The sequence below is a fragment of the Mustela putorius genome, unplaced genomic scaffold (genome assembly GCF_011764305.1).
Source record: "Mustela putorius furo isolate JIRA1106 unplaced genomic scaffold, ASM1176430v1.1 tig00003858_pilon_pilon_pilon, whole genome shotgun sequence".
NCBI lineage: Eukaryota > Metazoa > Chordata > Mammalia > Carnivora > Mustelidae > Mustela > Mustela putorius.
Genome location: NW_025422010.1, coordinates 50,400,701 through 50,424,921, shown reverse-complemented (window position 1 = coordinate 50,424,921; position 24,221 = coordinate 50,400,701). Strand labels below are relative to the sequence as shown.

Here is a 24,221-nt window from a genome sequence, read left to right as displayed (position 1 = left end):
GGCATCAGGGAAATACAAATCAAAACTACAATGAGATATCACCTCACACCAGTCAGAATAGCTAAAATTAACAAGTCAGGAAATGACAGATGCTGGCGAGGATGTGGAGAGAGGGGAATCCTCTCTTGGTGGGAATGCAAGTTGGTGCAACCACTCTGGAAAACAGTGTGGAGGTTCCTCAAAAAACTGAAAATAGAGCTACCCTATGACCCAGCGATTGCATTACTGGGTATATATCTTAAAGATACAAACGTGGTGCTCCAAAGGGGCATGTGCACCTGAATGTTTATAGCAGCAATGTCCACAATAGCCAAACTATGGAAATAACCTAGATGTCCATCAACAGATGAATGGATAAAGAAAATGTGGTATATATATACAATGGAATACTACGCAGCCATCAAAAGAAATGAAATCTTGCCATTTGTGACGACGTGGATGGAAGGAACTAGAGGGTATTTTGCTGAGCGAAATAAGTCAATCAGAGAAAAACAACTATCATATGATCTCCCTGATATGAGGAAGTGGAGATGCAATGTAGGGGGCTTGGGGGGTAGGAAAAGAAAAAATGAAACAAGATGAGATCGGGAGGGAGACAAACCATAAAAGACTCAATCTCAAAGACTGAGGGTTGCTGGGGGGAGGGGGGATGGGAGAGGGGGGTGGGAATATGGACATCGGGGAGGGTATGTGCTATGGTGAGTGCTGTGAAATGTGTAGACCTGGTGATTCACAGACCTGTACCCCGGGGATAAAAATACATTATATGTTAATTAAAATTAATTAATTAATTAATTAATTTTTTAAAAAGAGAAGGGATAGATTCCATCACTATTTCAGCGGCCATGTACTGAACACCTGCTGTGTGCCGCCATGGTGGTCAGGGCCAGTGGTGAATAGGATGGAAATGTAAAGAGGACAAAATTGCCACTCTGATCACCTTCCATCCCAGCGCGCATGGACTCATAGTGTATCCAAGGGAGAACGACCTCCATTACAACAAGGAAAATCTACAAGAGCAGTTTCCATAAAAACAGCCCCAGCCATTAGCAGCGCTGCATCAACGCCTGAACGAGAGGACACAGACGGCCCAAGGCAGGGGTGGGGGGTGAGGGGGGGCAGAGGGGACTTATCTGTTTGTGCCATTCGTGGAGATCATTAGTGCTGTGAATGGACCCAGTGGCCTGACCACAGAACCAGCCCGGCCCACCTCCTGTCCAGAGAAAGTGGAGGAGAAGGCGGCATGCTTTGGAGAGTGGAGTGGGGACAGCAGGTGTAGGAGGCACTGCCCCCCGCCCCTCCAACCCAGCTCTCAGCAGTCTGAGGGCAAGGTGGGGGAGGGCACAGCTCGAAGGAGAGCCTGCACCATTTAAAAAGGGACCAGTGTTTACAAGACAAGCAAGATACTCCTAGACTCTCCCAAGACCAGTCAGGAGGAACTTAAGGAGGGCTGGAGTTCCTTTAGATCTGCCGCAGGTGACTCTACTGTCAATATGACCTATTTTTATCCATGGGCTGGTATGTGGGGTTGAAACATGGATTTCAGAATTTAGGGAGAATTAGAGGAGGCCCCCATCAGGTGATGCTTGCTTACTCTATACTGATGTTGCTGTCTCTGTAAATTTGCATGAGTTTACTATTATTATTTGCTTGAGTTTTTTATACAAAAATAGAAAAAAAAAGTATAATGACGTGCCAGTATCTATCACCCAGCTTCAAAAATGATCACTACATGCCCAGTCTTATTTTATCTATCTCATTTCCTTCTGATATTATTCTGAGGCAAATACCAGATTTTATCATTTTGCCTGTAAATATTTCAGTATGTGTCTAAAACATAAGGACTGTTAAAAAAAAATTACCGCAATACCACTATCACATTAAAAAATTGATAAGTCCTTAATATCATCGAATATCCAGGCGGTGTTCAAATTTCCAACTGTCTCATAAATGTCATATGCTCTTTTACAGCTTGTTTCAGAATCCAGAGAAGGTCCCCCCATTCGAATAAATCTGAAACTCCTAGGGAATTCCAGATCGAAACAAAAGCTAGAACAAAATTGGATTTCTCTGTCCCTACTTTATATTTTATGAAATTGCAATCGTGAAGAGGTTATTTTTTTTTCCCCATGGGCCCCAGGTTGCTAGCTTCATAACTAGAAGCACTCGGCAATTTGACTGCCCAGCAACGTTGGGGGGGGCGAGTCATTTCCCACTGGGGTCTGTCTATATTGTAGTGTTCCTGCTGTAAACTCCACCCACCCTCAAGATCTCTGAAAGATTTCAAAGTTTGAGGGGTCAGGTGCCAAATCCACCACCAGGGGGCTCCCAAGGAACTCCATGAACTTTAGGGGTTACCCAGAGAGCCAACTTGGTGCTTTCTAATACAGACCCTGAACACGCCAGGCTTGTCTTGTCTCCTCGCTCACATCAGATGCTATCAGCGGACTAGACCAGGCCTCTGGGAGATGTGGGTCCCCAGAGTGAGCCAGAAAATGACAAGGTTAGCTGTCAACTGCCCTTTCGAAGGAATTGAGGTTAGCAGCCCTCCCCACCCCCAGTGGTCCTCCTAACAGATCCTCTTGGAGAAAAATAGTGCACATAGAGATGGGGAGCATCCCATGCTCATTAGCTCCTTGTAGCCCGTGATGGTTAATAAATCCTTTGATACTTAAGTACACAACGAGGGGGTTGTTAAACATGACATTAAGCCTATGTGAGTAGGGACAGTTAGCGTGAAATCACACACCCGGGGAGGAACACAAGTCTGACAATCTGGACATCCTAGCCTTATAAAGCTCTCCGTTTCTAGGCCTTGCTGCTAGAAACAGAGGGGTTGGGATGGAAGCCATTCACCAGGGTCTCATCCTTCTCTGTTGGGAGTTTTGTTGAGAGACTGTGTTCCTTTCCACACTAGCTGATTTACCACAACAGATGTGTACCCCCTCACAGTTCTGGAAAGCTGAGGTCCTAATTCAAGGTCTGGGCAGGGCTGTGCTCTCTCTGAGGGCTCTGGGGAAGAGGTCTTCCTTGCCTCCTCTAGCTTCTGTGTCTTCTTAGTGTTTCTTGGCTTGTGGCGGCCGCCTTATTTCTGTACGTTTTCACCCCTTCTTCCATTTGTGCAAATCTGTCTCTATGTCCAGATTTCCCCTTTTTAATTAGGACACTAGTCACCTTGGATTAGGGCTGCCTCCCCCCATAAACTCCCTTTAACTTGATCACCTCTGTAAAACCCGAGCCCCCAAACAGGTCACATTCTAAGATGCTAGAAGATTCGGACTTTGTTTCTTTTTCCGTGGACACATTCAACCCCTAACAGGGACCACACTGTAAAACAGGTAATGTTTGGAAGGCCTGTCACCATGCACTCATGAATTGGACACTCCAGTGGGTCATACAATCCTGAGGCTCCAGGATAAAGTTACAAGTCTACAAAGGTGTCATGATAACACAATTATGACATGAAAAACTACATGCTGTGATTTTACCAAGAAAAGGGAACATTATAACCCAAATGACATTAACTTCACGAGGTTTGCTATTTTCCTGTGATCACTAGTAGAGAAAATAAATGGAGGACGAGACCCCAAAAGTCCAGGTTTTGGGGGTTTTTTTTGTTTTGTTTTGTTTTGTTTCTGAAAAGGTACATCAGAGGGTGATTATTATGCTAGGAAATAGGCTGTCCCAGAACTCTTTTATATAGCAAACACTCAAACTCTTTCGTGAATTAAGCACAGAGAACTTGTATATCTTAAAGAGTCATAAAATCAGATTCACACTCCTTGCCAGGGGGACAAACATTTGTTACATAAACGAGGCCACGCCCGCTTTTGCTCATCACCAGCAGAGCAAACCCATCCATTCTTCCCGGTTTTACCAGAATGTTTGTTCACGGCCCTGCAGGTGTTGGTCCCAGCAGGTGCCGCTTCAGTTCCTGACACGGTTTCTCTATGCACAGCGTCAGGGCCAACCCAGCGATGAAGGTCAGCAAACAGTGTCCGGAGAAAAGATAGAACTGGAGAGAAAAAGGGGCAGAGGGGATACAATCTTACTACCAGACTCCTGGCTGTGCGAAATGGATCTGTAACAGACTACCCTGAGCATTAAAACTAGAATAAATGCTATCAAAGAAAGATAGTCTTCTGAAGCGCTCTCTCCAGTAAAACAAAGGACATCAGGCTCCTGGCAACAATGCAACATGCTTCTCCCCAAGCCAGTGGGTGGCTCTGAGGCTCCAGCAGAGAAGGGACCAGAGAGTCACACCCCGAGCCAGGAGCAGGGATTCACTCACCATGTTGGTGTCAGTGTAGTGAATCAGCGTTTCCTGAAGCCCGTTGTAGAGCACGATGAGGATAGGGTGCACCAAGTAGCAGGCGTAACTGATGCCGGCCAGCAGAGTCCAGAGCTGGCAAGACAGCAGCCGGTTCACTGGACCTGGAGGGAAGCAACAGCCAGTCACGGGCCCGGGGAGCGTCTCTCCTGCTCCGTGGGGCCATCCCCGCTCCCTTGGGACTCCACTCCTAGGGGTGTGAATTTCCTCTAAGAAAGTCTTTATTCTTCTCATTTTTTAAAAAATATTTTATTTATTTATTTGACAGAGACAGAGATCACAAGTAGGCAGAGAGGCAGGCAGAGAGGGAGGAGGAAGCAGGCTCCCCACTGAGCAGAGAGCCCGATGCAGGGCTCGATCCCAGGACCCTGAGATCAGGACCTGAGCCAAAGGCAGAGACTTAACCCACTGAGCCACCCACGCACCCCTATTCTTCTCGTTTTTTAAGGGAATGAGCCCCAAATGAAAACAAAACAAAAAACAAAAAGCACTTCCCTTTGCAGGAGTATGAGAAAAATGAGAAATGCTAATATAGAGTTTACAATCTCCTGGAGCACAAAACATGCACGTGTAAAACGAGGTGCAAAGTCCTTCCCCCAGCTTTGGTTCTGGCTCCAGGGGTAACACAGGAGCCACTGGACCTTGGGACAAGGCAGTGGCATTGCCAGGCCCCAGACTTGTCATCTGTCATAGACAGGCTTGCATTTGGTCAGCTTCTAGTCCCTTTGGGGACAAATATTCCGTAACCTGCTCTAACTCCGGAACTGTGCTGTCTCCCATGATAGCCGCGACCCACTTTGGGTTATTTAAATTAATTAAAATTAAGTGCAAGGATACATCCCTCTTGCACAGGACTTCCTGTTCTCTGCAGGGGGTTGAAGAGTGTTCTCCCACTATGCCCGTCTGTTTGCAACGAGGGTCTCTGTTTGCAACGAGGGTCTTTGCAGATGGAATGAAGGTAAGGAGCTCGAGATGAGATTACCCTGGATTAGAGTGGGCCTCAAATCCAGAAATGAGTGTCCTTATAAGAGACAGAAAAGGAGACACAAACACACAGAGGAGAGGAACTGGGTGAAAGCCATGTGAAGACAGAGGCAGAGACTGGAGTGACACACACCCAGGCCAGGGACCTTGGGGCTTGCCGGCCGCCCCAGGGAAAGATCAGGAGAGAGCAAGGAGCAGATCCCCACAGGGCTTCTGGAAGGACCTTGCCAACACCTTGATTGCGGGTTTCTAGTCTCCAGAACTGAGAGAATCCATTTCTATTGTTTTAGGCCAAGAACAAAGAAAGAAGAAAGAAAAAAGAAAGAGGAAGGAAGGAAGGAAGAAGTAAAGAGAAGGAAAGAAAGGGAAAGAAAGGAGAGAGAAGAAAAGCTCTGTCTTTCTTTTCCACACGCCTCATCTCGAGTGCTCAGTAATGAATCAAGTGGTTTCAGTTTTTCAGGACAAAATCTTTGGTGCCATCCTAGACTCTGTTCTTCCTCCCGTATCCCACAGAGCACAGCCATTCTGTCTCTGAAACAATCTACCTCCATCGGACCCTTTCTCCCCATCTCCTCTGCAAACCCCCTCATCAAATCCACCACGGACCCCTCCTCCACGGACCTCTACCGTAGCTTCCTAACACATCTGTTGGTCTCTCTGCTCTTCTTCTGCCCTACAGTCCCCACGCAACATTTAGAGTAATCTTTTAAATCACAGGTCAGAGGATGTTACATGACGTTTAAAATAAAATCCAGATTCTTCCCCATGGCCATGAAGATCCTTGCAAGACCTGCTTCCGCCTTCCTCTGGGTCCCCATTCCCATCTCTTGCCCACCTTGACTTAATCTGACTGCTATCTGCCTGGCCTTCTGGCTGTCCCCTGCCCACTGAGCTCATTCCCGTCTTGAGACCTCCGCCACACCATTCCCTCTGCCCACAATGCCTGTAAATGCACCCCGACTCCAGTCCCGCTCCAAGTCCTGCTTTATTCTTAATCCTGTATACATCTGCACTAGAATTATATTATAAATGTATTTACTTACTATGGCTCTGGATTTGTTTCCGATGGCTGCTATAACAAATCGGAGAGACATGGTGGCTTGAAAAACCAAAATGGATTCTCGTGTCATTCTGGAGACTAGAAGCCCAAAACCAGTATCCCTGGCTGAAATCATGGTGTTGACACAGTCACTCTCCCTCTGGAGGCTCTAGGGGAGAACCCACTCCTTGTCGCCTCCAGCTTCCCGTGGCTTCTGGCATTCCTTGCCTTGTGGCCACTCCCATCAACATCAGCATTTGCAATGCTCTGCTCCAGCTCCATATCTCCTCTGTGTGTCTGTCAAGCCTCCCTCTGCTCTCCTCTTTTAAGGATACGTGTGACTGCATTTTGGGCCCACCTGGATAAGCCAGCACGATCACCCCATCTTCCAATCTCCTGTTTGCCGCCATACCTATAAGGTTCCAATAAGACCTCAAATCTTGGGGACCATTGTTTGGCTTACTAGAGCCTCCTGGTCTCTCTACTTCCCCTACTCTCTGTGATCTCCTACAAGAGAGAGATTTTTTTTTTTCTTGTCTGTTGCTTATAGCCCCTGCATCTCAGTGCTTGACATAAATCCAGCATTTGGTAAGTATTTTACGAGATTGAGTGAATAAATAGAGGTGGACTCACAGACCAGACTCATTTGCCCCCTAGTGAATGCCAGGGGATAAGATCAACCAAGATATTACTGGGGAACTAACAATATAGTTGTAGAAAAATTAAGTCAGCAAAGAGCACAGGTAAACCCAACACAAAAGTATATTTCTAAAGCAAAAAATATCCTGTTCATGTCACAAACTCTAGTCAATTATTAATCACATTAAATTAATGCTGTTAATTCAGATTTTATTGGTTTTATAGTTTTATGGTCACTCTATTATTTTTCTTTAAGATTTTATTTTTAAGTAATCTCCACTGGGGCTTGAACTCACAACCCCAAGATCAAGAGTCACACACTCTATAGACTGAGCCAGCCATGTGCCCCATTTTTATGGTTATTTTATAAATTTGTTTTGGCTTTATAAATTTGTGTGCTATAAACATAAAAATGTGGGTGTCTGGGTGGCTCAGTGGGTTAAAACCTCTGCCTTCAGCTCAGGTCATGACCCCAGGGTCCTGGGATCGAGCCCTGCATCGGGCTCGAAGATTCGGGCTCTCTGCTCAGCGGGGAGCCTGCTTCCTCCTCTCTCTGCCTGCCTCTCTGCCTACTTGGGATCTCTGTCAAAAAAAAAAAAAAAAAGCCATAAAAATTTGTGTCTTAGCTTTATGTTTGTTCATGTTTAGGTAAAATTAGAATTAAAATTTAATTTAAGCCAATACAAGGGTTTTAAAGGCTATTTATTCCTTTGAGATGAGTCCGTATATTATCAAAGTTAGAGGACCATTGCTGGAGGAGGGAGGGCAGCCCTGAAAGGTTGTAGCCGGAGGAGTAAATGTCAGAAGATGACTCTGGCGACTCAACGGAACATGGCTCTGCGTGGAACCAGACCCTGTGGTCTACTCTGGCTCTGGCTGAGATGGCGACAGATGATTTGAGCCATCGGGATCCCCTCACACCCCGAGAGTCTCAGCAAAACGCTTCTTCAAATGTTCCTTTATAGACATATTTTTCTTAAAGGTCGCCAGGTGGATACCTATTTTCTAGAACTGTATCTTGCCTATCACCTCCTACCTTCACCTACTAACCAATCCTGAGATCTTAAAATAGTGTCGGAGGTGCAAAGCTAGAACGCCAGTCACACCTAGATAATTGTGATCAGCTAATGACAACACATTTTGAAAAGATAACATCGCCCAAGAATGACCAAAGGGCTTGTCTGTCCCCCGGATGAAGGGAGGTATCACCCATACTCAGCCTAATAGCCAGTAGTATTTACTAGCTCCACCTGATGATAATGCCGCAAATTCTATTAATCTTCTAACTTGACCCAAGTCACTCCGGCCAGCAGGTGAACCCTTCATTTAGCATGACTTCTTACATTAGACAGGAATGCTATGATGTTTGCCCCCCCCAATCATGGGCCAGGGGGAACTAACTGCTTGTGTTCCGAGGCTCAGGCGACAGCTTAGGGTCATTGTCACTGGATGAGAACCGTGTTCGGTGTGGTCATGTGATTCAAACAGCTGCCCAGAAGTGCAAATCCATCAGTCAGAGAGAATGTAACCTATTTCTTTGTTAATGTCATTTCTCCATATAAGGAAAAGCTTTTACTATTAAGTATTAAGGGGCAAATCCCTCATCGTTATAAACTCACCAAATTCAAAAACAGATTTACCAATCAAACATCTAAGGGGGTATGTTGCACAGAAATGAAGGTCATGGGCTTTGGGTGTTGGCTTTGCACTTGGTCTGGGTTTCATTTTCTAGCTCAGCCACTACTGAGCCGGGTGACCTTCACGAATTCCTTCATCGCCAGGCGCCGTCTTTCTCACAGAGAAACAGCTCCCGATAGTTCTGCCCACAGCGGTACGGCCAGGGTCACCCGGGACCGTGTGGGTGAAGTTCTCCGTGGGGCCCAGCATAAGCCTGTGCTCAATCTGCTATTCTTGGAATCACTTGATCATTTTTTTTCCTTAAACTATGATTTCCAAACACTTCTGCTGAGGCTAACTGGGTCAGGTTCATAGGCGCACCTGGCAACCCCTCCTGAGTATCTCACTAGGTTAGAAAGAGGTCATGGCTCCCCCTGGCTCTACCTCCATCGCTTTAGGATTTCTGAGCAGTGTGGAGCCAGAACCTTTTCTACATGATTCTCCTGCCATTTTCTGACACTCATGCATCCAGTTCCTACCTGGTGCCAAGCAGAAAAGAAAGGAGGAAAATGTCAGGTGACTTGAAGACACATCTCTAAGCTGGAGAAAATCCTTTCCTTTGAAGTCCATTCTGCTTGACTTCTCTACACATAAAAAGCCAGGCCCAGTAGAGACTGTTTACCGGCTTCATCGAAGGGCTGAAGAGGACCTTGGGAACTACTCAGTCAATACCCAAAGGTAAAGAAACCACGGCCCAGGTGAGTGTGACCAGAACTTTTGTCTCCGGCACTGGTATTTTTGTTCTCACTACGTGACCCTGTCTTTCTCTTCCAGCCTCTAAACTAGCTTCATTGGAAAGGCTGCAGATTTTCCTTTTGGAACCTACATTTGTACATAAACCAGGGTAAAAATCTAAAATAGAACATGCAAGCATTTCTTCCCCCAGGATATAAACAAATTGTCCGTACCAACCACTACAGCAAATAAAAAAGCCCCTCTGTGTATGCCGTGTTTTCACGTGTGTCACCTTTAAAGGGACACGGCGTGAGCCCCTAGGAACAGCCCCAGCGGCCTCATACCTCCGTAGCCTTCCTCACACGCCAGCATGACCCAGCCCACGGCCGCCGCCCACAGGGTCCGGTGCAGGGCCTGGTATAGAGCAACGGCGGGCAAGGAGGTGGCCAGGCTGTCATCCACCACGTACGCCAGAGCGACCACTATGAACAGGGTGGACAGGGCGCAAATCCACCCCAGCACGGCCTGAGCCTACGAGGAAAGGAGAGACGCGGGTCAATCCCATTCTGGACATTGCGCATTTACTTCCTCTTACACAAATTCAGTTTTTCCTCTCATTAGCGTCACTTTAGGTGTTTATTTGTAAGCCACAATCAATGCCCAACTTTGACTAAAATAGAAGGTTTGGACTAGCGGTTCTGTGGGGCTGGGGTTGGGGCAGAGGAGGGGTGGGTGGGGCCCGTGACCATGGAGTTAGCACAAAAGAGATCATTGTGGTAACAGCAGAGTTGTGTACCTTGTTTGTGATCGTGGTTACACAACTCTCCACGTGCTAAAGTTGCACAAAACTATATACACATAAATGAGTGAGCATAGAACTGGTGGCTCCAAGACCTATGCACTGTCCAGTGTCCAATGTCCAATGTCCAATATCCGTTTCTTGGTTGCCTGTTACCAGTGAAATAACCTAGGTGAAGGGTACACGAGACTTTCTGTACTTTTTTTTTTTTTTTTTACTTTCTGTACTATTTTTGCAACTTGCTATGAATCTCAAATAACTATTAAATGAAATAAGGGGAAAAGGGAAAGATAATGTTCTAACCCACTCCTGACCTCCCATTCTGTTCCTTAACCTAAAAAGGCCCCTGGATTGGTTCTGTGCCCACCAACAAGGCAAGGCTTCCGGCACGCGGTCTGTGCCTGGGCTGCAACCTTGTCGTCGGGGCCATGAAATGGCAACAGGAGTGGGAGAATGGAGAACTTTCCAGCTCAGAGAAGAGCCCCATGCCAGTCCCAGCTCAAGGCCTTAGATCTTATGTTACCTCACTTGACCTTTTTAGACTCACACCTGTCATCCAAGAATCTCTCTTGCTTCTCTGTTCCAGTTCCCAAGTTGCTATGATGACCTCTCCATTGAACCAAACTAGCATCTTCTCAGTCCACAGTCTAGTCTTTAAAGTGAAGCTCTCCCCTCCTTCGCCTCCGATTGCTGTGCTAGGCTCTGGCTACATGGGAGGAAAGGTGTTTCCTGGGGGGTCGGGGAGCTCTCCACAAGCCCCGTCTTTTGGGCTGGGATGCCCTTCACTCTTTCACTGATAATGCACCCTGCCTCATCTCATTCCTAGCACAGGATATCGGCCCTGGCTGCCTCCAGCTTGGACTCTGTGTTCTTATTTTCTGGCTTCTAGAGTTTTGAACTTGGTCTACACATCCCTTCTACCTTATTTCTCCAGATCAGCTTGACCTGTGTTCTCACTCCACACGCCTCGGTCCGGACTCAATGCCTAGAGTGTTTGCAAATGCTCTGTGTCATCTTGGGTTTCCCCTCAGCTCCCTGGACACCCTGGAACCTGGATGACACCGAAGCATCTCTTTAATGGCACTCTGTTGTAATTTACAAGAGTTGTGCATTTTCAGGGGAAACTCCAAACTATAGGAAAAGTCACATAGCCCTTGTTACAACAATTCTCTCTAGTGAAGCCCTATCTCCTGTTCCTTCTGTGAGCAACACAAGATTTTCCAAGGACAAGGGCCTCTTCTCCAGAGCATCTAGGTGAGGTACCCACAAGACCTAGGCAAACAAAAATCGGGCTTAACAGAGGAGACTTGGGACTATCACTGTACCCTAATAGTTCAAAGGAATTCTTGGCCCTTCATCCACTGAAAAGCATATTATCCTTCATTCATTTGTTTATTAAGTGATTTTTAGTTGTTTGTTAATTAATTTTAATTAATTAATTAATAATATATTTATTTTGATTAAGTGTTTACTAAGTGCTTTCAGTGATTTCAGAACCAGACATTGGGGATTCAGAGGTAAGTAAGACATGGTCTACCCTCAAGGTCTTGTGGATCAATGAAAAGCCATATGAAGAGCTTTTGCACCATTCAAGGGCAACACCAAGGTAGTGTTTTAAATAGATTGCCCCAAGGCAATCTATTTTTAAAAAAAATCCACCCAAGGGTGGATTTGAGATGGGCAAGACAAGAAGTCCAGGCAAGAGATGGAAGAGCTTCAGCGAGGTTAGCTGGACAGGAGAAACAATAGGGGGCTCGGTGGAGGACTGCCTGGGAGGAGGGTTCATTGAGGAGGACACATCGAAGATGAGCACAGGCTTCTGGCTTGAGTAATGAGGTTGGACAGCAAGCCAGAACAATTAACCACAAAGGAGCCAGGGAAGCAATTTTACCTGGAAGACAAAGTGACGGCTTCATTCCCCTTAGATACCTTGTGTCCCGATGCCCAGATGGAGCCATTGAACTGGACCAAGAATCCTGTCTATAGAAACCAAGGGGCTTGTGCTATTAAACGTAACCATGCCCTTCCAGAAGAGGACCTTGCCCGTGCAAACTCAATGGGTGGGTTTTTCCAGTATCGGTGAGTTCTCTGGGTCTATACCAAGCCTCCAACAGGTAGAACACCACCTCAGTGAGGAAAGTAGAGAATCAGGCTCCGGCAAAAACATAAGGTCACTCTTATTCTCTGGCACCAGGAAACACTGCTAACACACCACAGCCCGATAAAGTACTGAGCAGTCTGACTCCTGGCTGTGGCTTTTGACGAGCCTGGCCAAATGGGCCACTCCAGTCCCAAGAAGACCCAGCCCTTACAGTGAGGTATGGGGCAAGCTTACCTTGGTTTTAAGAATGTTTGCCTGATGGTTTTGATGCATGAAAATGCTCAGAAAGAGGCCCACGAGGAACGGCCCATATCTGCAGTAGGGCTTAGTGTAATATTCGGAGAAATATAACACAGTCACATTTTCACTGAAAAACACAAGAATGGAAGGCAAAAGCGTCTTCTTTAATCTGGAGCTGAAAAAAAGGAATCTCTCAGATGTCCACTGGTGCAACTGGCAAATCCAATGGAAAATGTGGGAAACATTTGTTCGTTTTCTCAGTAACGGTCCCCAAACAGTAACCTTGTCTTAGATCACAGCTGGCTTGCTAAATTTCCAAATTCCCTTCAGCAACCCCACCCCCTGTTGGATCCCAAAGAACTATGATGACCGTGTTCCTTTTAAGAAGTTGTTTCTGGTAGCTGGGTACATCAGGACAGCTCTAAAAATCTGGTTCTCGGGAGTCAACCTCTTCGTGGAAGCTCTTACAGAATTTGATTGCTTAGGCCACATCCCTGGAGACTGGGATTCAGGTGGTCTCAGATGGTGGTTTCTGGAAGCATTGGTGGATTTAAAAGCTCCCCAAGTGAGTCTCACATGCTTCCAGAATTGAGAACCCCTGGGCTAGACAGGAATGAGCCTCCTCCTCCGTCACCTGGCATTGCCCACAGAAGACATGACATGACGGGAAGGGCATGGTGTTCCCCTGGTCAAAAAACCTGGGAGTCTTCATTCATTCATTCATTCATTCATTCATTCCCCTAACAAATACATAACGAGCCCTGTGCCCAGACGTGGCTCGGGGCTATTTTACATTGAGAAATGATGTTTGCACTGATGCCTATAGGAAAACCCTGCCAAGACCTGATTCTAAAGGAAAAGCGTTCTACTGGGAGAGAACCGCAAGTGCAAAGGCCTGAAGAGGGAGCAGGCTGAGTGTGCAGATGTAGGAAGACCAGTGTGACTGGTCCAGAGTCCACACTCCATCTGAGGAGTGATAGAGGAAGTCAAACAAGGATTTTCCTCCAAGAGCACTGGCCAGCCATTGGAGGAATTTAAGCAGATGACTGACAGGATCTGATTTCCATCTGTATCACTCCACCTGCTGCACTGAGAAGAGATGAGTGGGAAATCAGACCACTCCCCCCTGCCCCCATTTAATACACAGGGTGGTTATAAGGAAGAATGTTATATATTCCTCACTGGGGAGGCAAAATAGCATCGTGGGTAAGATCCTAGGTTCCACTCACACCTGTAAGTATACCACTTACAGGCGGTGTGACTTTCGAGGGATAAACCCAACTTCCTTAAATTTCAGTCTCTCCCGAGGATCGCAAGAACTTCCAAGCTCAAGTTCGCCACCGAAGGGGACACCTAATACGGCCACGTGGGGGCGCTCCTTTCCTCCGAGAAGCATTTCAATGGGCAGCAGTGGGTTTCCGGAGCTTTCAGAGCAGACGCCCCCGCCCAGCGCCAGTTGAAAGTTTCGGAAGTTTGGAAACAAAAACGCCATCAGCTTTCCCATCCAGGCTGAACGTTCCCCACCCAGTTTTTCCGCAAGCCAATGCACACAGCCCAGGCTGCCTGGCACTAGCTGAACAGCCCTTCCTGGGAGGTCCTGGCCCTTCGGAGGGCAGGCTCGTGAGAGCGGCAGGCTGGAAACTGGGGGTTACCTTGCTTCTGACGGAGCCGCGACGGGAAGGGCATAAGCCAGTGTGAGCAGAGCTGTGGCAGTGAAAGATGCCAAGAACAGCATGGCCCCGAGGAGGACAAGGACATGTTTACTTCTGCAAAGAGAGGACATGGACAGAGGCTCCCTTTAGTTTCCATCACTGCAAAGTCTGTGGCTAGGAAAGATTTGAAAGCTTGGCAATCAGAGGCACTTCCTGTGGGGGCTGCCTTTGAGGGAGGCTGATGTGGGGGCAGCCCTGGCAGAGTGGGCTGGAGTTAAACAACTGGGTTAGCCTTTAAACTTGACCATTTACTGGTTCGGACCTAGAACTTGAATTTCCCCCATCTTCACCCTGAAATTTATAATGCAGCTCAACATGAGACCGTGCCTGGGAATGTCCCTCGCCACCCACGAGGCACTCTATGGACCTAAGAGGTGGTTGATTTAGGAGAGAAATGACAGTCAGGCACAGGGGGACACGAGGAATGGAAGAGCAGAAGAGGGGAATCCAGGGGTTCTTCTCCCTCCCAGATGCAATCTGAGATGAATATCTGGGTGTTGGTCTTTGATATGGGGTTAGGAATGAGGGATGGGGTGTGAAACAGGGAAGCAGGGAAAGCTAATACAAGGATGTGCTATCAAGGTGGCTAATACTCCATTCTTCCAGAATGTGCTATGGAGCCTTCCGAAATGCACCTGAAAACTGTCTTGGGAGGTGAAAGAAAGAAGCCTTTTCTAGTGTCTTCTATCCCCCATGGGTCAAAAGTCAAAGCAGCCACACTTTGGGACTATGCATGTTTAAGGCCAAGAGGAGTCCTGAAGGAGTCCCAGCTGTAGTATATGGGAGGTTCTGGGGCAGGAAATGAGATTTAGGGACACCAGCTCAGAGCAAGGCAAGGCTGGGTCCAAGACAATCTGCAGAAGTACAAAAAAAATGTCAAACACAGGTGCAAGACGGTCTAGGCACAACCCTGCCGGGATGATGCCTCTGACAAGCTGCTTGAAGTTGCCATGGTCCTTCATGCAGAAGGGATAAGGTGCCATTCCTATATCATGAGTGAGGCAGGGAGCAAATGATTTTCATCCAGGGTGCCAATTCTAGTTTAGTGTTAATGTTTGCAGTGGAGGAGTGTTAGTTTGCTCAGTGGTGCTTGATTGATTAGTAATGTCTGCTGTGAACATGGGTTGGGAAGTTATGACAACGATGTCTATTTACAATGCCTTTTGCTGGACCATCTAGTTCTACCCTCCCTGAATTACTGGCATTATAGATGAGTGTGTTCTCTAAAAAAAAGAGCCCTACCTTTTATACCTCCCACCATTTAGAAGCTAAATGTAGTTGCATGGCCACATGCTTGGATAGGGCTGGTTTCTAGCTTGAGGATTGAACTCTGCCTTCCAGGACAGCCTCTAGGAAAGATGCTGACATTGGAGCTGGGGGTCCTAAGTCACAGGGACACTCAAGCAGGACCCCAGTAGGTCTGGAGTTGGGAGGTAGTAAGAATTCATTGTCTTAGGTGGGTAGTAGGCCATCCAATAAAAACCCACATCCACCCAAGTCAGTATTTGTTTAACTCCCTAGGGGACTTGAGCCCAATCTGCGGCATCCCCTCTCAGGAGTCAGAGAGTCTCCCCTGGCTAACCATCCATATAAGTAAAACTAATAATGCCTCCTGACATAGACTATTATGGGCTGGGTTGTTTCCCCCCCAAAAAACCAACTTCCAGCGCCTCGGAATGTGGCTCTATTTGGAGACAGGGTCTCCAAATTACTTAACTGTCTTTAAATTGACAGTTAAGGTAAAATGAGGTCATTGGAATGGGCCTTCATTCAATCTGACCAGTGCCTTTCTAGACCATGTGAAGACACAGGGAGAGGCCTCAGAAGAAACTGGCCCTGCTGACAGCTTGATCTTTGACTTCTAATTTCCAGAACCATGAGTAAATAAATTTCTGTTGTTCAAGCCACTTACATGGTACTTTGTCACAGCAGCCCAAGCAAGCGAATATACATAGGGACCCAAACGGACAGGGAGATAGTGACCCATGTCTCGCCTTACCTCCTGTTCGTCCTTTGTCCTCCGGAGGTCTGAGCCACTAATTGGGGCCTTTGACCACGGCACAAATGGCCCAATGCCAAAGGCTTCCCTCTGCCAACTCAGGTTAGTGGTTATATTTTCTGGCTTTCTGAGGGGACAACTCCTGGGACAACAGGATTGAGAAAGTCCCAGAACTTCAAGCACCGACCACCATCTCCATTTCCCCAAGAGGGATGGTCCCTCAAAAAGGTCCAATCAGGCACCATAGCCCAAGAGGAGGAAGGACTCACAGAATGTCCTCCTTGTAAGCCTGTCAGCCCCCAGCATCCTGGCCAGGATTCCCTACAGCATTTCTCTTGCTTTTTCCTCACTAAACACGTAGACCAGCAGTCAGCACCTGGTGCTGCAAAGGCCGCCTCTGAGGAAGACTGAGGAGGCTTGCCCTTCCCCCTCTGCCAGGGCTGCCGGGCCTGCTGAGGCCTCACACCCGACCCACCTGTTCCCATAGGCACTTGCCAAGTTCTCCAGAGCCCTTCAGGGAGCCACAGTCCAGCACAGAGCTGAGCTCTGGGACGGTGCCAAAGAATGGGTCGGCCCAGCTGTGCCCCCTCTCCCCTGAGGGAGCTCTCAGGGTTTAACTGTCTTGTGAGTGGGAAAGTCCACCCCAGGGGAGGCCTGTGCGCCTGAGCAGGTCTCAGCTCCTGCTCAGGGAGCCCCTCCGCTAGCAGCAGGGGAGATCAGTGACCCCGGAGTGTTCGGGGATTCAGCCCACCCTTCCTAAGGGGCCAGGGGTGGGGGTGGGAAGCTTGATCAGGAGCCCAAAGCCACTGTTACCTCCTCTCCACTTTCCTTGCCTGATCCGTGGTTAGGGTGAAGGTAGGAGAGCTTATTTTTTTTAATCTCCATTGTCAAAATACATAGCAATATGATTATTAGATCTCATTTCCATCTTATTACCTGATTTTATTTCAATCGCATAGGCTTTCATCAATTCTGTTATGATATCAAAAATTGTACTCCCCAGCCCTCAACACCCATCTGAGAAAAGAAGCCATTCGATTCAGATGCTTTTGTTTTGGGAGAGTGGGTGGGGCGGACACTTGGACCTCTCGGCTCTCCCCACGGCGATCATACAGGGAGAGACACACACAACCACCACCACCACCACCCCCCGGCATCGGGCGTTTGCTTCTGTCTGCACACCCCCTCACCCACCTCGGAGGAGCAGAACTAGGAAGGGGTGAAGCAGGAAGTGTGTGGGAAGGGGTGAGGCTGAGCAACAGGAACGCGGACCCTTCCATCTGGGAAGCCTTTGTTAACATCTCCTCCACACCAGGACCTTCTGGAAAGGGTGTTTAAAGAGGAAGTCAAGGAAGGAGACTCATGGCCCAGATAAGGAGACCCTCTGTGGAACAGGGGCGGCGCAGAGATTAGGGAGATGGGCCCCCTGAATGGGTTTAGGGGACGAGCAGACGCTCACAGTGTCTCATCCAGCCACCCTCCCCTAGTCCTTGCGAGACTGGAGGGGACCACTTGGTGACAGCCGCTGGGGACAATAGCGATGACATGGCGTCTCAAATAACAGGTAGCTGAATGACACGGGGTCACACGTTACTCACAGGCAGGCCCTGGGCTGGTTCCCATGTGTCTGATCTTCCTCTGTCCTCCCACCCTGATGTGAAGCACTACCGTCTCCATTTTATAGAGATGAAGATTGAAGGTGAGAGCCTCGCAACGTACCCTAGGTCCCCTAGCTAGTGACTTACCAGTCAGGATTTGAATCCATGTCTTTAACTCCAACTCACTATCCCAGCAAACTGCCTTTGTGCTTAGTGGAAGCCATGCAACATTTTTTTAATGGTTAGTAAACAAACAAACAAACAAAACCCCTCTTTTCATTTAAAGTTAGAAAGCAGTGTGTATTTAAGATGTATGAAAAAGCAGATTTTCCTTTTTTTTTTCTTTAAGGTGCTTCATTCTTAGATTAAATTAAAATGAGATGTGCTCTCTCTCTCTCTCTCTCCCTCTCACTCAAAAATGAATAAGTATATCTTTTTTAAAAAATGAGGATGCATTTCCCTTACTCAGGAGGCTGGAGTGTTTGCCTGTGGCCAGAATGGGCAACACCCTGCGCCAGCCTGTGATTTAAAGGTCTGTCCTGCATAGAGTGTTAACAGGTAACCATGACGCAGGGCTGGTCAACACTTACTTGGAACTCAGGGGCACCCCTCGTATTTGAAGGCTTGCAAGTCAGATGTGAAAAATGAATGTTCTCTTACATTCCAAAATAACAAAGTTTGTATTTTGTTTTGTATTATTATTAATGTTCCATATTGGCAACAGTGTAATTAGACGGCCAGCAGACTAAATATTGATAGACCTTTAAGGAAAGCAATTTGTCAGTATGCTTTAAGAGCCTAGATGACATTCATGCCCTTTGACCCAGTAATTCCCCTTAAAGATATGCATTCTAAAGAAATATCAGAGTTGGAGACAAATAATTATCATGAAAGTATCTATCAGACTGTTATCTATAAAAGCATAAAATCAGAAATAATCCAAGTATTGAACAACAGTTGAAGGTATGAGTAAACTAGAGTTCATTCATGGAATGCAATGTTATGCACACATTAAAATTATGTTTACTTGGAAGTAAAATAATATAGGAAATTGGTTATGCCCTAAAACTACAAAAGAAAGATACTAACGTGTAGATAGAGAATCCTTTCATGTATAAAAAGCTATGCAGAAAAAAGATCATAAAAATGAAGTGATATTGACAGGGAATTCCCTTCTCCTTGAGCGAGGGATGGGTCAAGGGTGATGGCTTTCCCCTCTTCATCCTATTATCTTGCAGTGTTTCTTGAAAATGTATTTTTTATAAAGATTCTATTTATTTATTTGACAGCAGAGATCACAAGTAGGCGGAGGGGGGCTGAAGCAGGCTCCCTGCTGAGCAGAGAGCCCCATGCGGGACTCGATCCCAGGACCCTGAGATCATGACCTGAGCCGAAGGCAGCGGCTTAACCCACCGACCCACCCAGGTGGCTCACCCAGGTGTATTTAAAAAAAGAAAGAAATATCTCTTAAATTATGGTATGGAGGGGTGCCTGGGGGGCTCAGTCAGTTAAGTGTCTGCCTTTGGCTCAGGACACAATCCCAGGGTCCTGGGATCGAGCCCCACATTGGGCTCCCTGCTCAGCAAGAACCTGCTTCTCCTTCTCCCTCGGCCTGTGGCTTGTGTTGTTTCTCTCTCGCTCTCTCTTTCTGAAATAAACAAATAAAATCTTTTAAAAATATCATAAAAATTTATTTTTTATGGCAAAAAGTGTTTTGTGTGTGTGTGTCATGGATAATCCACAAGCTCTAAGTCTCGTTGTGAATTATTAAGACCTTAAGCTTTTCTACAACTAACAAAAATTAAGGTAATAAATATCCGAAGTGGGGAACAGGTACACTGACGCCTTGCTTGGGGCACTGTAAATTACCTCACGCTTTCCGGAGAAGAATCACACAATATGTAACAAGCACCTACCCCTTGACCTAGTAATTCCACCTCAAAATAGGGCCCCAAGGAAATGAAGGGGGAAAAGCGGTATGTTCAAAGACTGTCCTGGAGGTATCATTTGGAGTCGGGACAGGAACTAACCTGGATGGCCAACCACAAAACTGGTGCAGAACTTCGAAAACAGACGAGTATGCGGATCATGTCCCGATGTGGAAATGTTACAAAGAGCATGAGTGGAAAGGGCTGAGACTGGATATTAACACACACGGATCACAACTCTGCAAAAGCACCGAGGGACGTGGGCAGGACAGAGTTTGGAGGATGCAGAGCAAGGCAAACAGGGAGGGAGGACTCGGTGTCCGCACGCTTCTGAGAAGCTCATTTCCTAACTTGTGAAGGCCGCTCTGCCCAGAACAGCAGCGCTCGCTGAGAGTTCTGCGGGAGACGGCCCACAGGGCGACACACCTGTCCTGGGGAAACTCACTTTCCGTGGATGAGGACGATCGCCGGTGTGGTGAGATGAAACTGAAAGTCGTTGGCGAGGTACCACGTCCAGCCATTGCACTGAAACGAGAGGAAGCAGAGGCGAGTCCTTTCCCTGGCTCCCCGGGCACCCCCCAGGGTCTCAGCTTCCCAGAGCTGGGGAGAGACTTCCCTGGGCCGGGCAGGGGGCGGGGACTTCCACGGGAAGAGAAAGGAATTCCGAGTTGCAGGTGTTTCATGGACAGCATCTTGTTTAATCCGGGAACAAGCCCGGGCAGGGGGAACCATGATGTCAGCTCACAAAATGGAAACGCAGACAAGCGTCCTCGCTTGTTGACAAAAGCAATCATAGCTAAGCTCCCAGAACCCCTGTGGGAGTTCAGTTCCATCCCACGACCCAGTGTAAGGAACACCCTGACATCCCACCTTGGGCTCTCTTCCCTGCCTCCGGGGGCGGAGTGTGCTCCCTTAGAATGGAGGCCTGGCCCCAGACCAGCTTTTGTGGGAAGCCCCAGAGTTCCCACGTGTGACTGGCAGGCCATCGTCCGGCCAACGGGGCAGGATGGCATGGGCTGCCCACGTTTGTGCAAAGTGAGCCGGTCACCTGCGTTTCTTCTTCAATGTGAGGAAATGCCTGGGCATCAGAGATAAAGGGCTTCTCTTTGTTCCCTCCAGCTCCCCACAGTCCGAGGGACACCAGATTTATCCAGGGGAAATGACAGCTTGCCTTGTCCCCGTTAGAAAGAATTTCCCGTCATGGGGACATCTTCGAGGACCCGAGGCTGCCCAGCCCTCACACTTGTGCTTCCGAGGACCCAAGGTGGGCTTTGGCTCAAAGAGGCGGCTGGCTCGTGTCCTTGCCCCGGAAGCCCGCATGGGGCCCAAGCCCGTCTGCATGGGGCCAACAGCCCCGCCTGTCCTCCGCGGGCCCTGGCCCCGCCTGAGCCCATCTGAAGGCAGTCGGGTGGCCATGAACGCCCCGTCCGAGCCGCTGGCACTGGCTGGTGGAAGGCAGCCGTCTAGCTGGTAAGCAGTTCTGTGCAGTGAGTGGCCACGCGCTGGCCATTCTCTTTCCAGCCTTGCTTCCAAGGCTGTGCGTGTCCTGTGCAAACATCAGCGACATGATGTCCTTACAGCGATTTCCCTTTCGTTTACTCCAAGGTCATTATGAGGCTGTGAGGGCTTTGAGGAAGCCCCCAGCCATATATACAGGTGCTGCGACTGTCAGATCCAGCTTGAAGTGGAAAAGAACTCGTGAGGGCCAAGAGGCAGTGCAGTGTTCCATCCCAGTCACAGGTGGTCTGTGGGGAGGTGAAGAAACTGCCCTTTCTCCACGGGGGTGACACGGACTGGAACAGGAACCCTGACAGGGCAAGGCCGGCGGCATCCGGGCACCCAGATGGCTGGTGGGCGATGCCCACTCCCCTGCGCCCTCCCTCTGCTGCTCCCAGCAGCTCCCCCTGCCAGGACTGGTGTGGTTACGCTCACCCATCCTTAGGGGCTAGCCTCCCTGTCCGCAGCCCACCTTACTAGGGCCTCACTGTTACTCCAGAGAATATGCCAGAACATGAAGTGAGACCCGGGTTTGGCTCACACACCCCCTGCCTGATGACTCACCGCGTTTGGGACCGCCAGGAAATCATTGAGCAGCAGCACATTCGCCCACCACGCCTGCCGGCAGTTATCCAGGTGGAACTTGGGCAGGTCCCAGACGGGTCCCCAAGGAACAAGTGAGAACAGTCCAACCAGCAAGCACACCGAGTACAGGTGAAGAGGCTGCAACCTGGCGGTGGGGGGGCGGGGGGTGTTGGGGGCAGGAAAGAGAGAATGTGACTCTGCAATGGCTCCATGCGGTCCCCTGGGTGGGCCACAGAGACGCTCCCAAGCGGGTTGTCTGGGTGGACAACCAGCTCCCTGGCAACACCTCAAACACTCGGACATTCCCCGGTAAAAAATCGTGAGCACCCACCATGAGCCAGTTCCCGTGTCGTGGACGCAAAAATACCATTAGTCAGGGAGCAAGGGGCGCGCTAGGAGCCTCTCAGATACTTCCAAACCTCAGAACTCTCCTTTGGGGAAACACCAGCTCTATTTTACTGACGGGGAAATTGCAGCTCTGAGATGTGGGCGACTTGTCCAAGGTGGCCCAGCCTCGCGGGAGTGCTGAGATCAGACACCTGGTCCTGTTCTTCCCTCCCCACCACGCCCCTCCCCCGCCCCCTTGGAGGACGAGAACTTTCCTCCCTCCCTCTTTTCCTTCCTCCCTTCCTAGGGTTATTTCTCCCTCCCTTCCTTCCTACCCTAGCTCCTCCCGAGCAGGACTGCAAGCAGGTACAAAGATGATGGGGAAGAAGGCACAGGTGTCCTCTGGAAACAGAATTCGAGCCGCATCTACCACTAGTGTTTACGTTCTAGAAGCCACGCTTGTCAGTCAAAAGAAACAGCTACTATGGGCGCCTGGGGGACTCAGTCAATTGACCGCTTGGGTCAGGATCCCATGGTTCTGCTCAGCAGGGAGCCTGCTTCTTCCTCTGCCTGCTGCCCCCTCTGCTTGTGCACACGCTCTCTCTCTCTCTCTCTGTGTCAAATAAATAAATAAAATCTTTTAAGAAGGAAAGAAAGAGCTACAATGAATTTTAATACCATACATTAGAGAGCCCAGTATATTCAAAATATCATTTCAATAGGTAATCAATCTAAAAAATTAGTGAGCTAATTTACATCCTTTCTTCTTTGACAACTTTTTTTTCAGGTTTACTTACGAATTCTTTTTTTTTTTTTTTTTAAGATTTTTTGTTCATTTATTTATTTAACAGAGAGAGAGATTGAGACTGTGAGAGCAGGAACACAAGCAGGGGGAGTGGGAGAGGAAGGAGGCTTCCTGCCAAGCAGGGAGCCTGATGTGGGGCTCGATCCCAGGACCCTGGGATCATGACCTGAGCTGAAGGCAGACGCTTAAGGACTGAGCCACTCAGGCGCCCTGACTACCTCTTTCAAAACCATGGTGTACATTTAATGCTCGCCCACACGTCTGTGGGCCACCTGTCTGGTGGTTACTTATCGGACCCCCCTGACCTCGAGTTTAGAGGTGAGGTTGTTGCTGGGAGAGGGACGCAATCGTGGCATATATTCTGGGTGAGCTATGGTTCCAGCCGTCTTTTAGAAGAACATATTGAGAGCAGGGCACATGGCCCAACAGCGTCTCCGAACATCTCAGTGGGGGCGCGGGGGGCCGGGGTGGGCTGTGACAGATGGGAAGGGCAGGGCTGCTGGGGGGTGGGCAGCACCCAGCCTGGTCAGCACCGGTCCCCAGACCTGTTGGCCTCCTGTCCTCCCCACGATGATAGTGTCCTTCCTGGCATGTGTCTGGTAGGCTGGAGGGCCGTGGGCACGAAGGGAGCAGGCAAGATTTGCAGATCACAGTCAGTCAGAAAGGGCCACCAACGGTGCCAAGACGTGTTTCCCCAGATCTGCTCAGACAACAGCCACGGAGCCTTCCCCGGGCCCGGGCCTCGTCACATCAGCCATATGACAAGGCTGCCCTGCAGCTGCTCCCACAGGCCTCCCAAGCCCCTCTTCCCACCATCTGTCACCTCCCTGGGGAGAGTAAGTCAACCCCCTGCTCCCCTCAGAACCAGAGTTCAGGTCAGATGCCCTCGGGAGGGAGCAAGGTCCAGGCACTGCCCCCCGAGCATGGCCTCTGAGTTGGGGCACATGGGGGAGGGGCAGAGGCTACGGTGGGGGGGTCTCACCTTGAAGAGCAAAATTACAGAAATGGGTGTTCCAGTTTTATCTAAATTTTCATACTGAGATCATCATAGATCTTCTCTCTTCCCTCTTCTATGGAAGGGGGAGAATGATAATTCCTTATTCCAAGCAGAATCATGATTCCTGCCTCCTGAGATCTTTTGAGACTCAAATGAGATCAATAAGAAAACAGTGGGAAACATTGAAAGCATCAGATAAATGTAAATGCTCTCCCTTTTTGTCCAAGGTTCTGGAAGACATAAAGTCAAGGTTTTTGAAAATTAGAAAGTGCTACTTCGGCTGTTGTAA

At 48.5% G+C, this 24,221-nt stretch overlaps 1 protein-coding gene across 1 annotated transcript in view; it reads right to left on the bottom strand.

Annotated features, from left to right (window-relative positions):
* Positions 1 to 815: 815 nt before the first annotated feature.
* LOC101678925 (O-acyltransferase like protein) overlaps positions 816 to 24,221 on the bottom strand; it is a 64,352-nt gene continuing 40,946 nt past the window's right edge. Inside the window, exons 9-15 of the mRNA XM_004745686.3 lie at positions 21,783 to 21,948; positions 20,167 to 20,246; positions 14,137 to 14,250; positions 12,479 to 12,611; positions 9,689 to 9,875; positions 4,292 to 4,434; positions 816 to 4,015 (exon numbers count right to left, since the gene is read on the bottom strand). Coding sequence (XP_004745743.1) covers positions 3,890 to 4,015; positions 4,292 to 4,434; positions 9,689 to 9,875; positions 12,479 to 12,611; positions 14,137 to 14,250; positions 20,167 to 20,246; positions 21,783 to 21,948 — 949 coding nt within the window. The 3' untranslated portion in view covers positions 816 to 3,889. The remainder of the gene's footprint in view (positions 4,016 to 4,291; positions 4,435 to 9,688; positions 9,876 to 12,478; positions 12,612 to 14,136; positions 14,251 to 20,166; positions 20,247 to 21,782; positions 21,949 to 24,221) is intronic.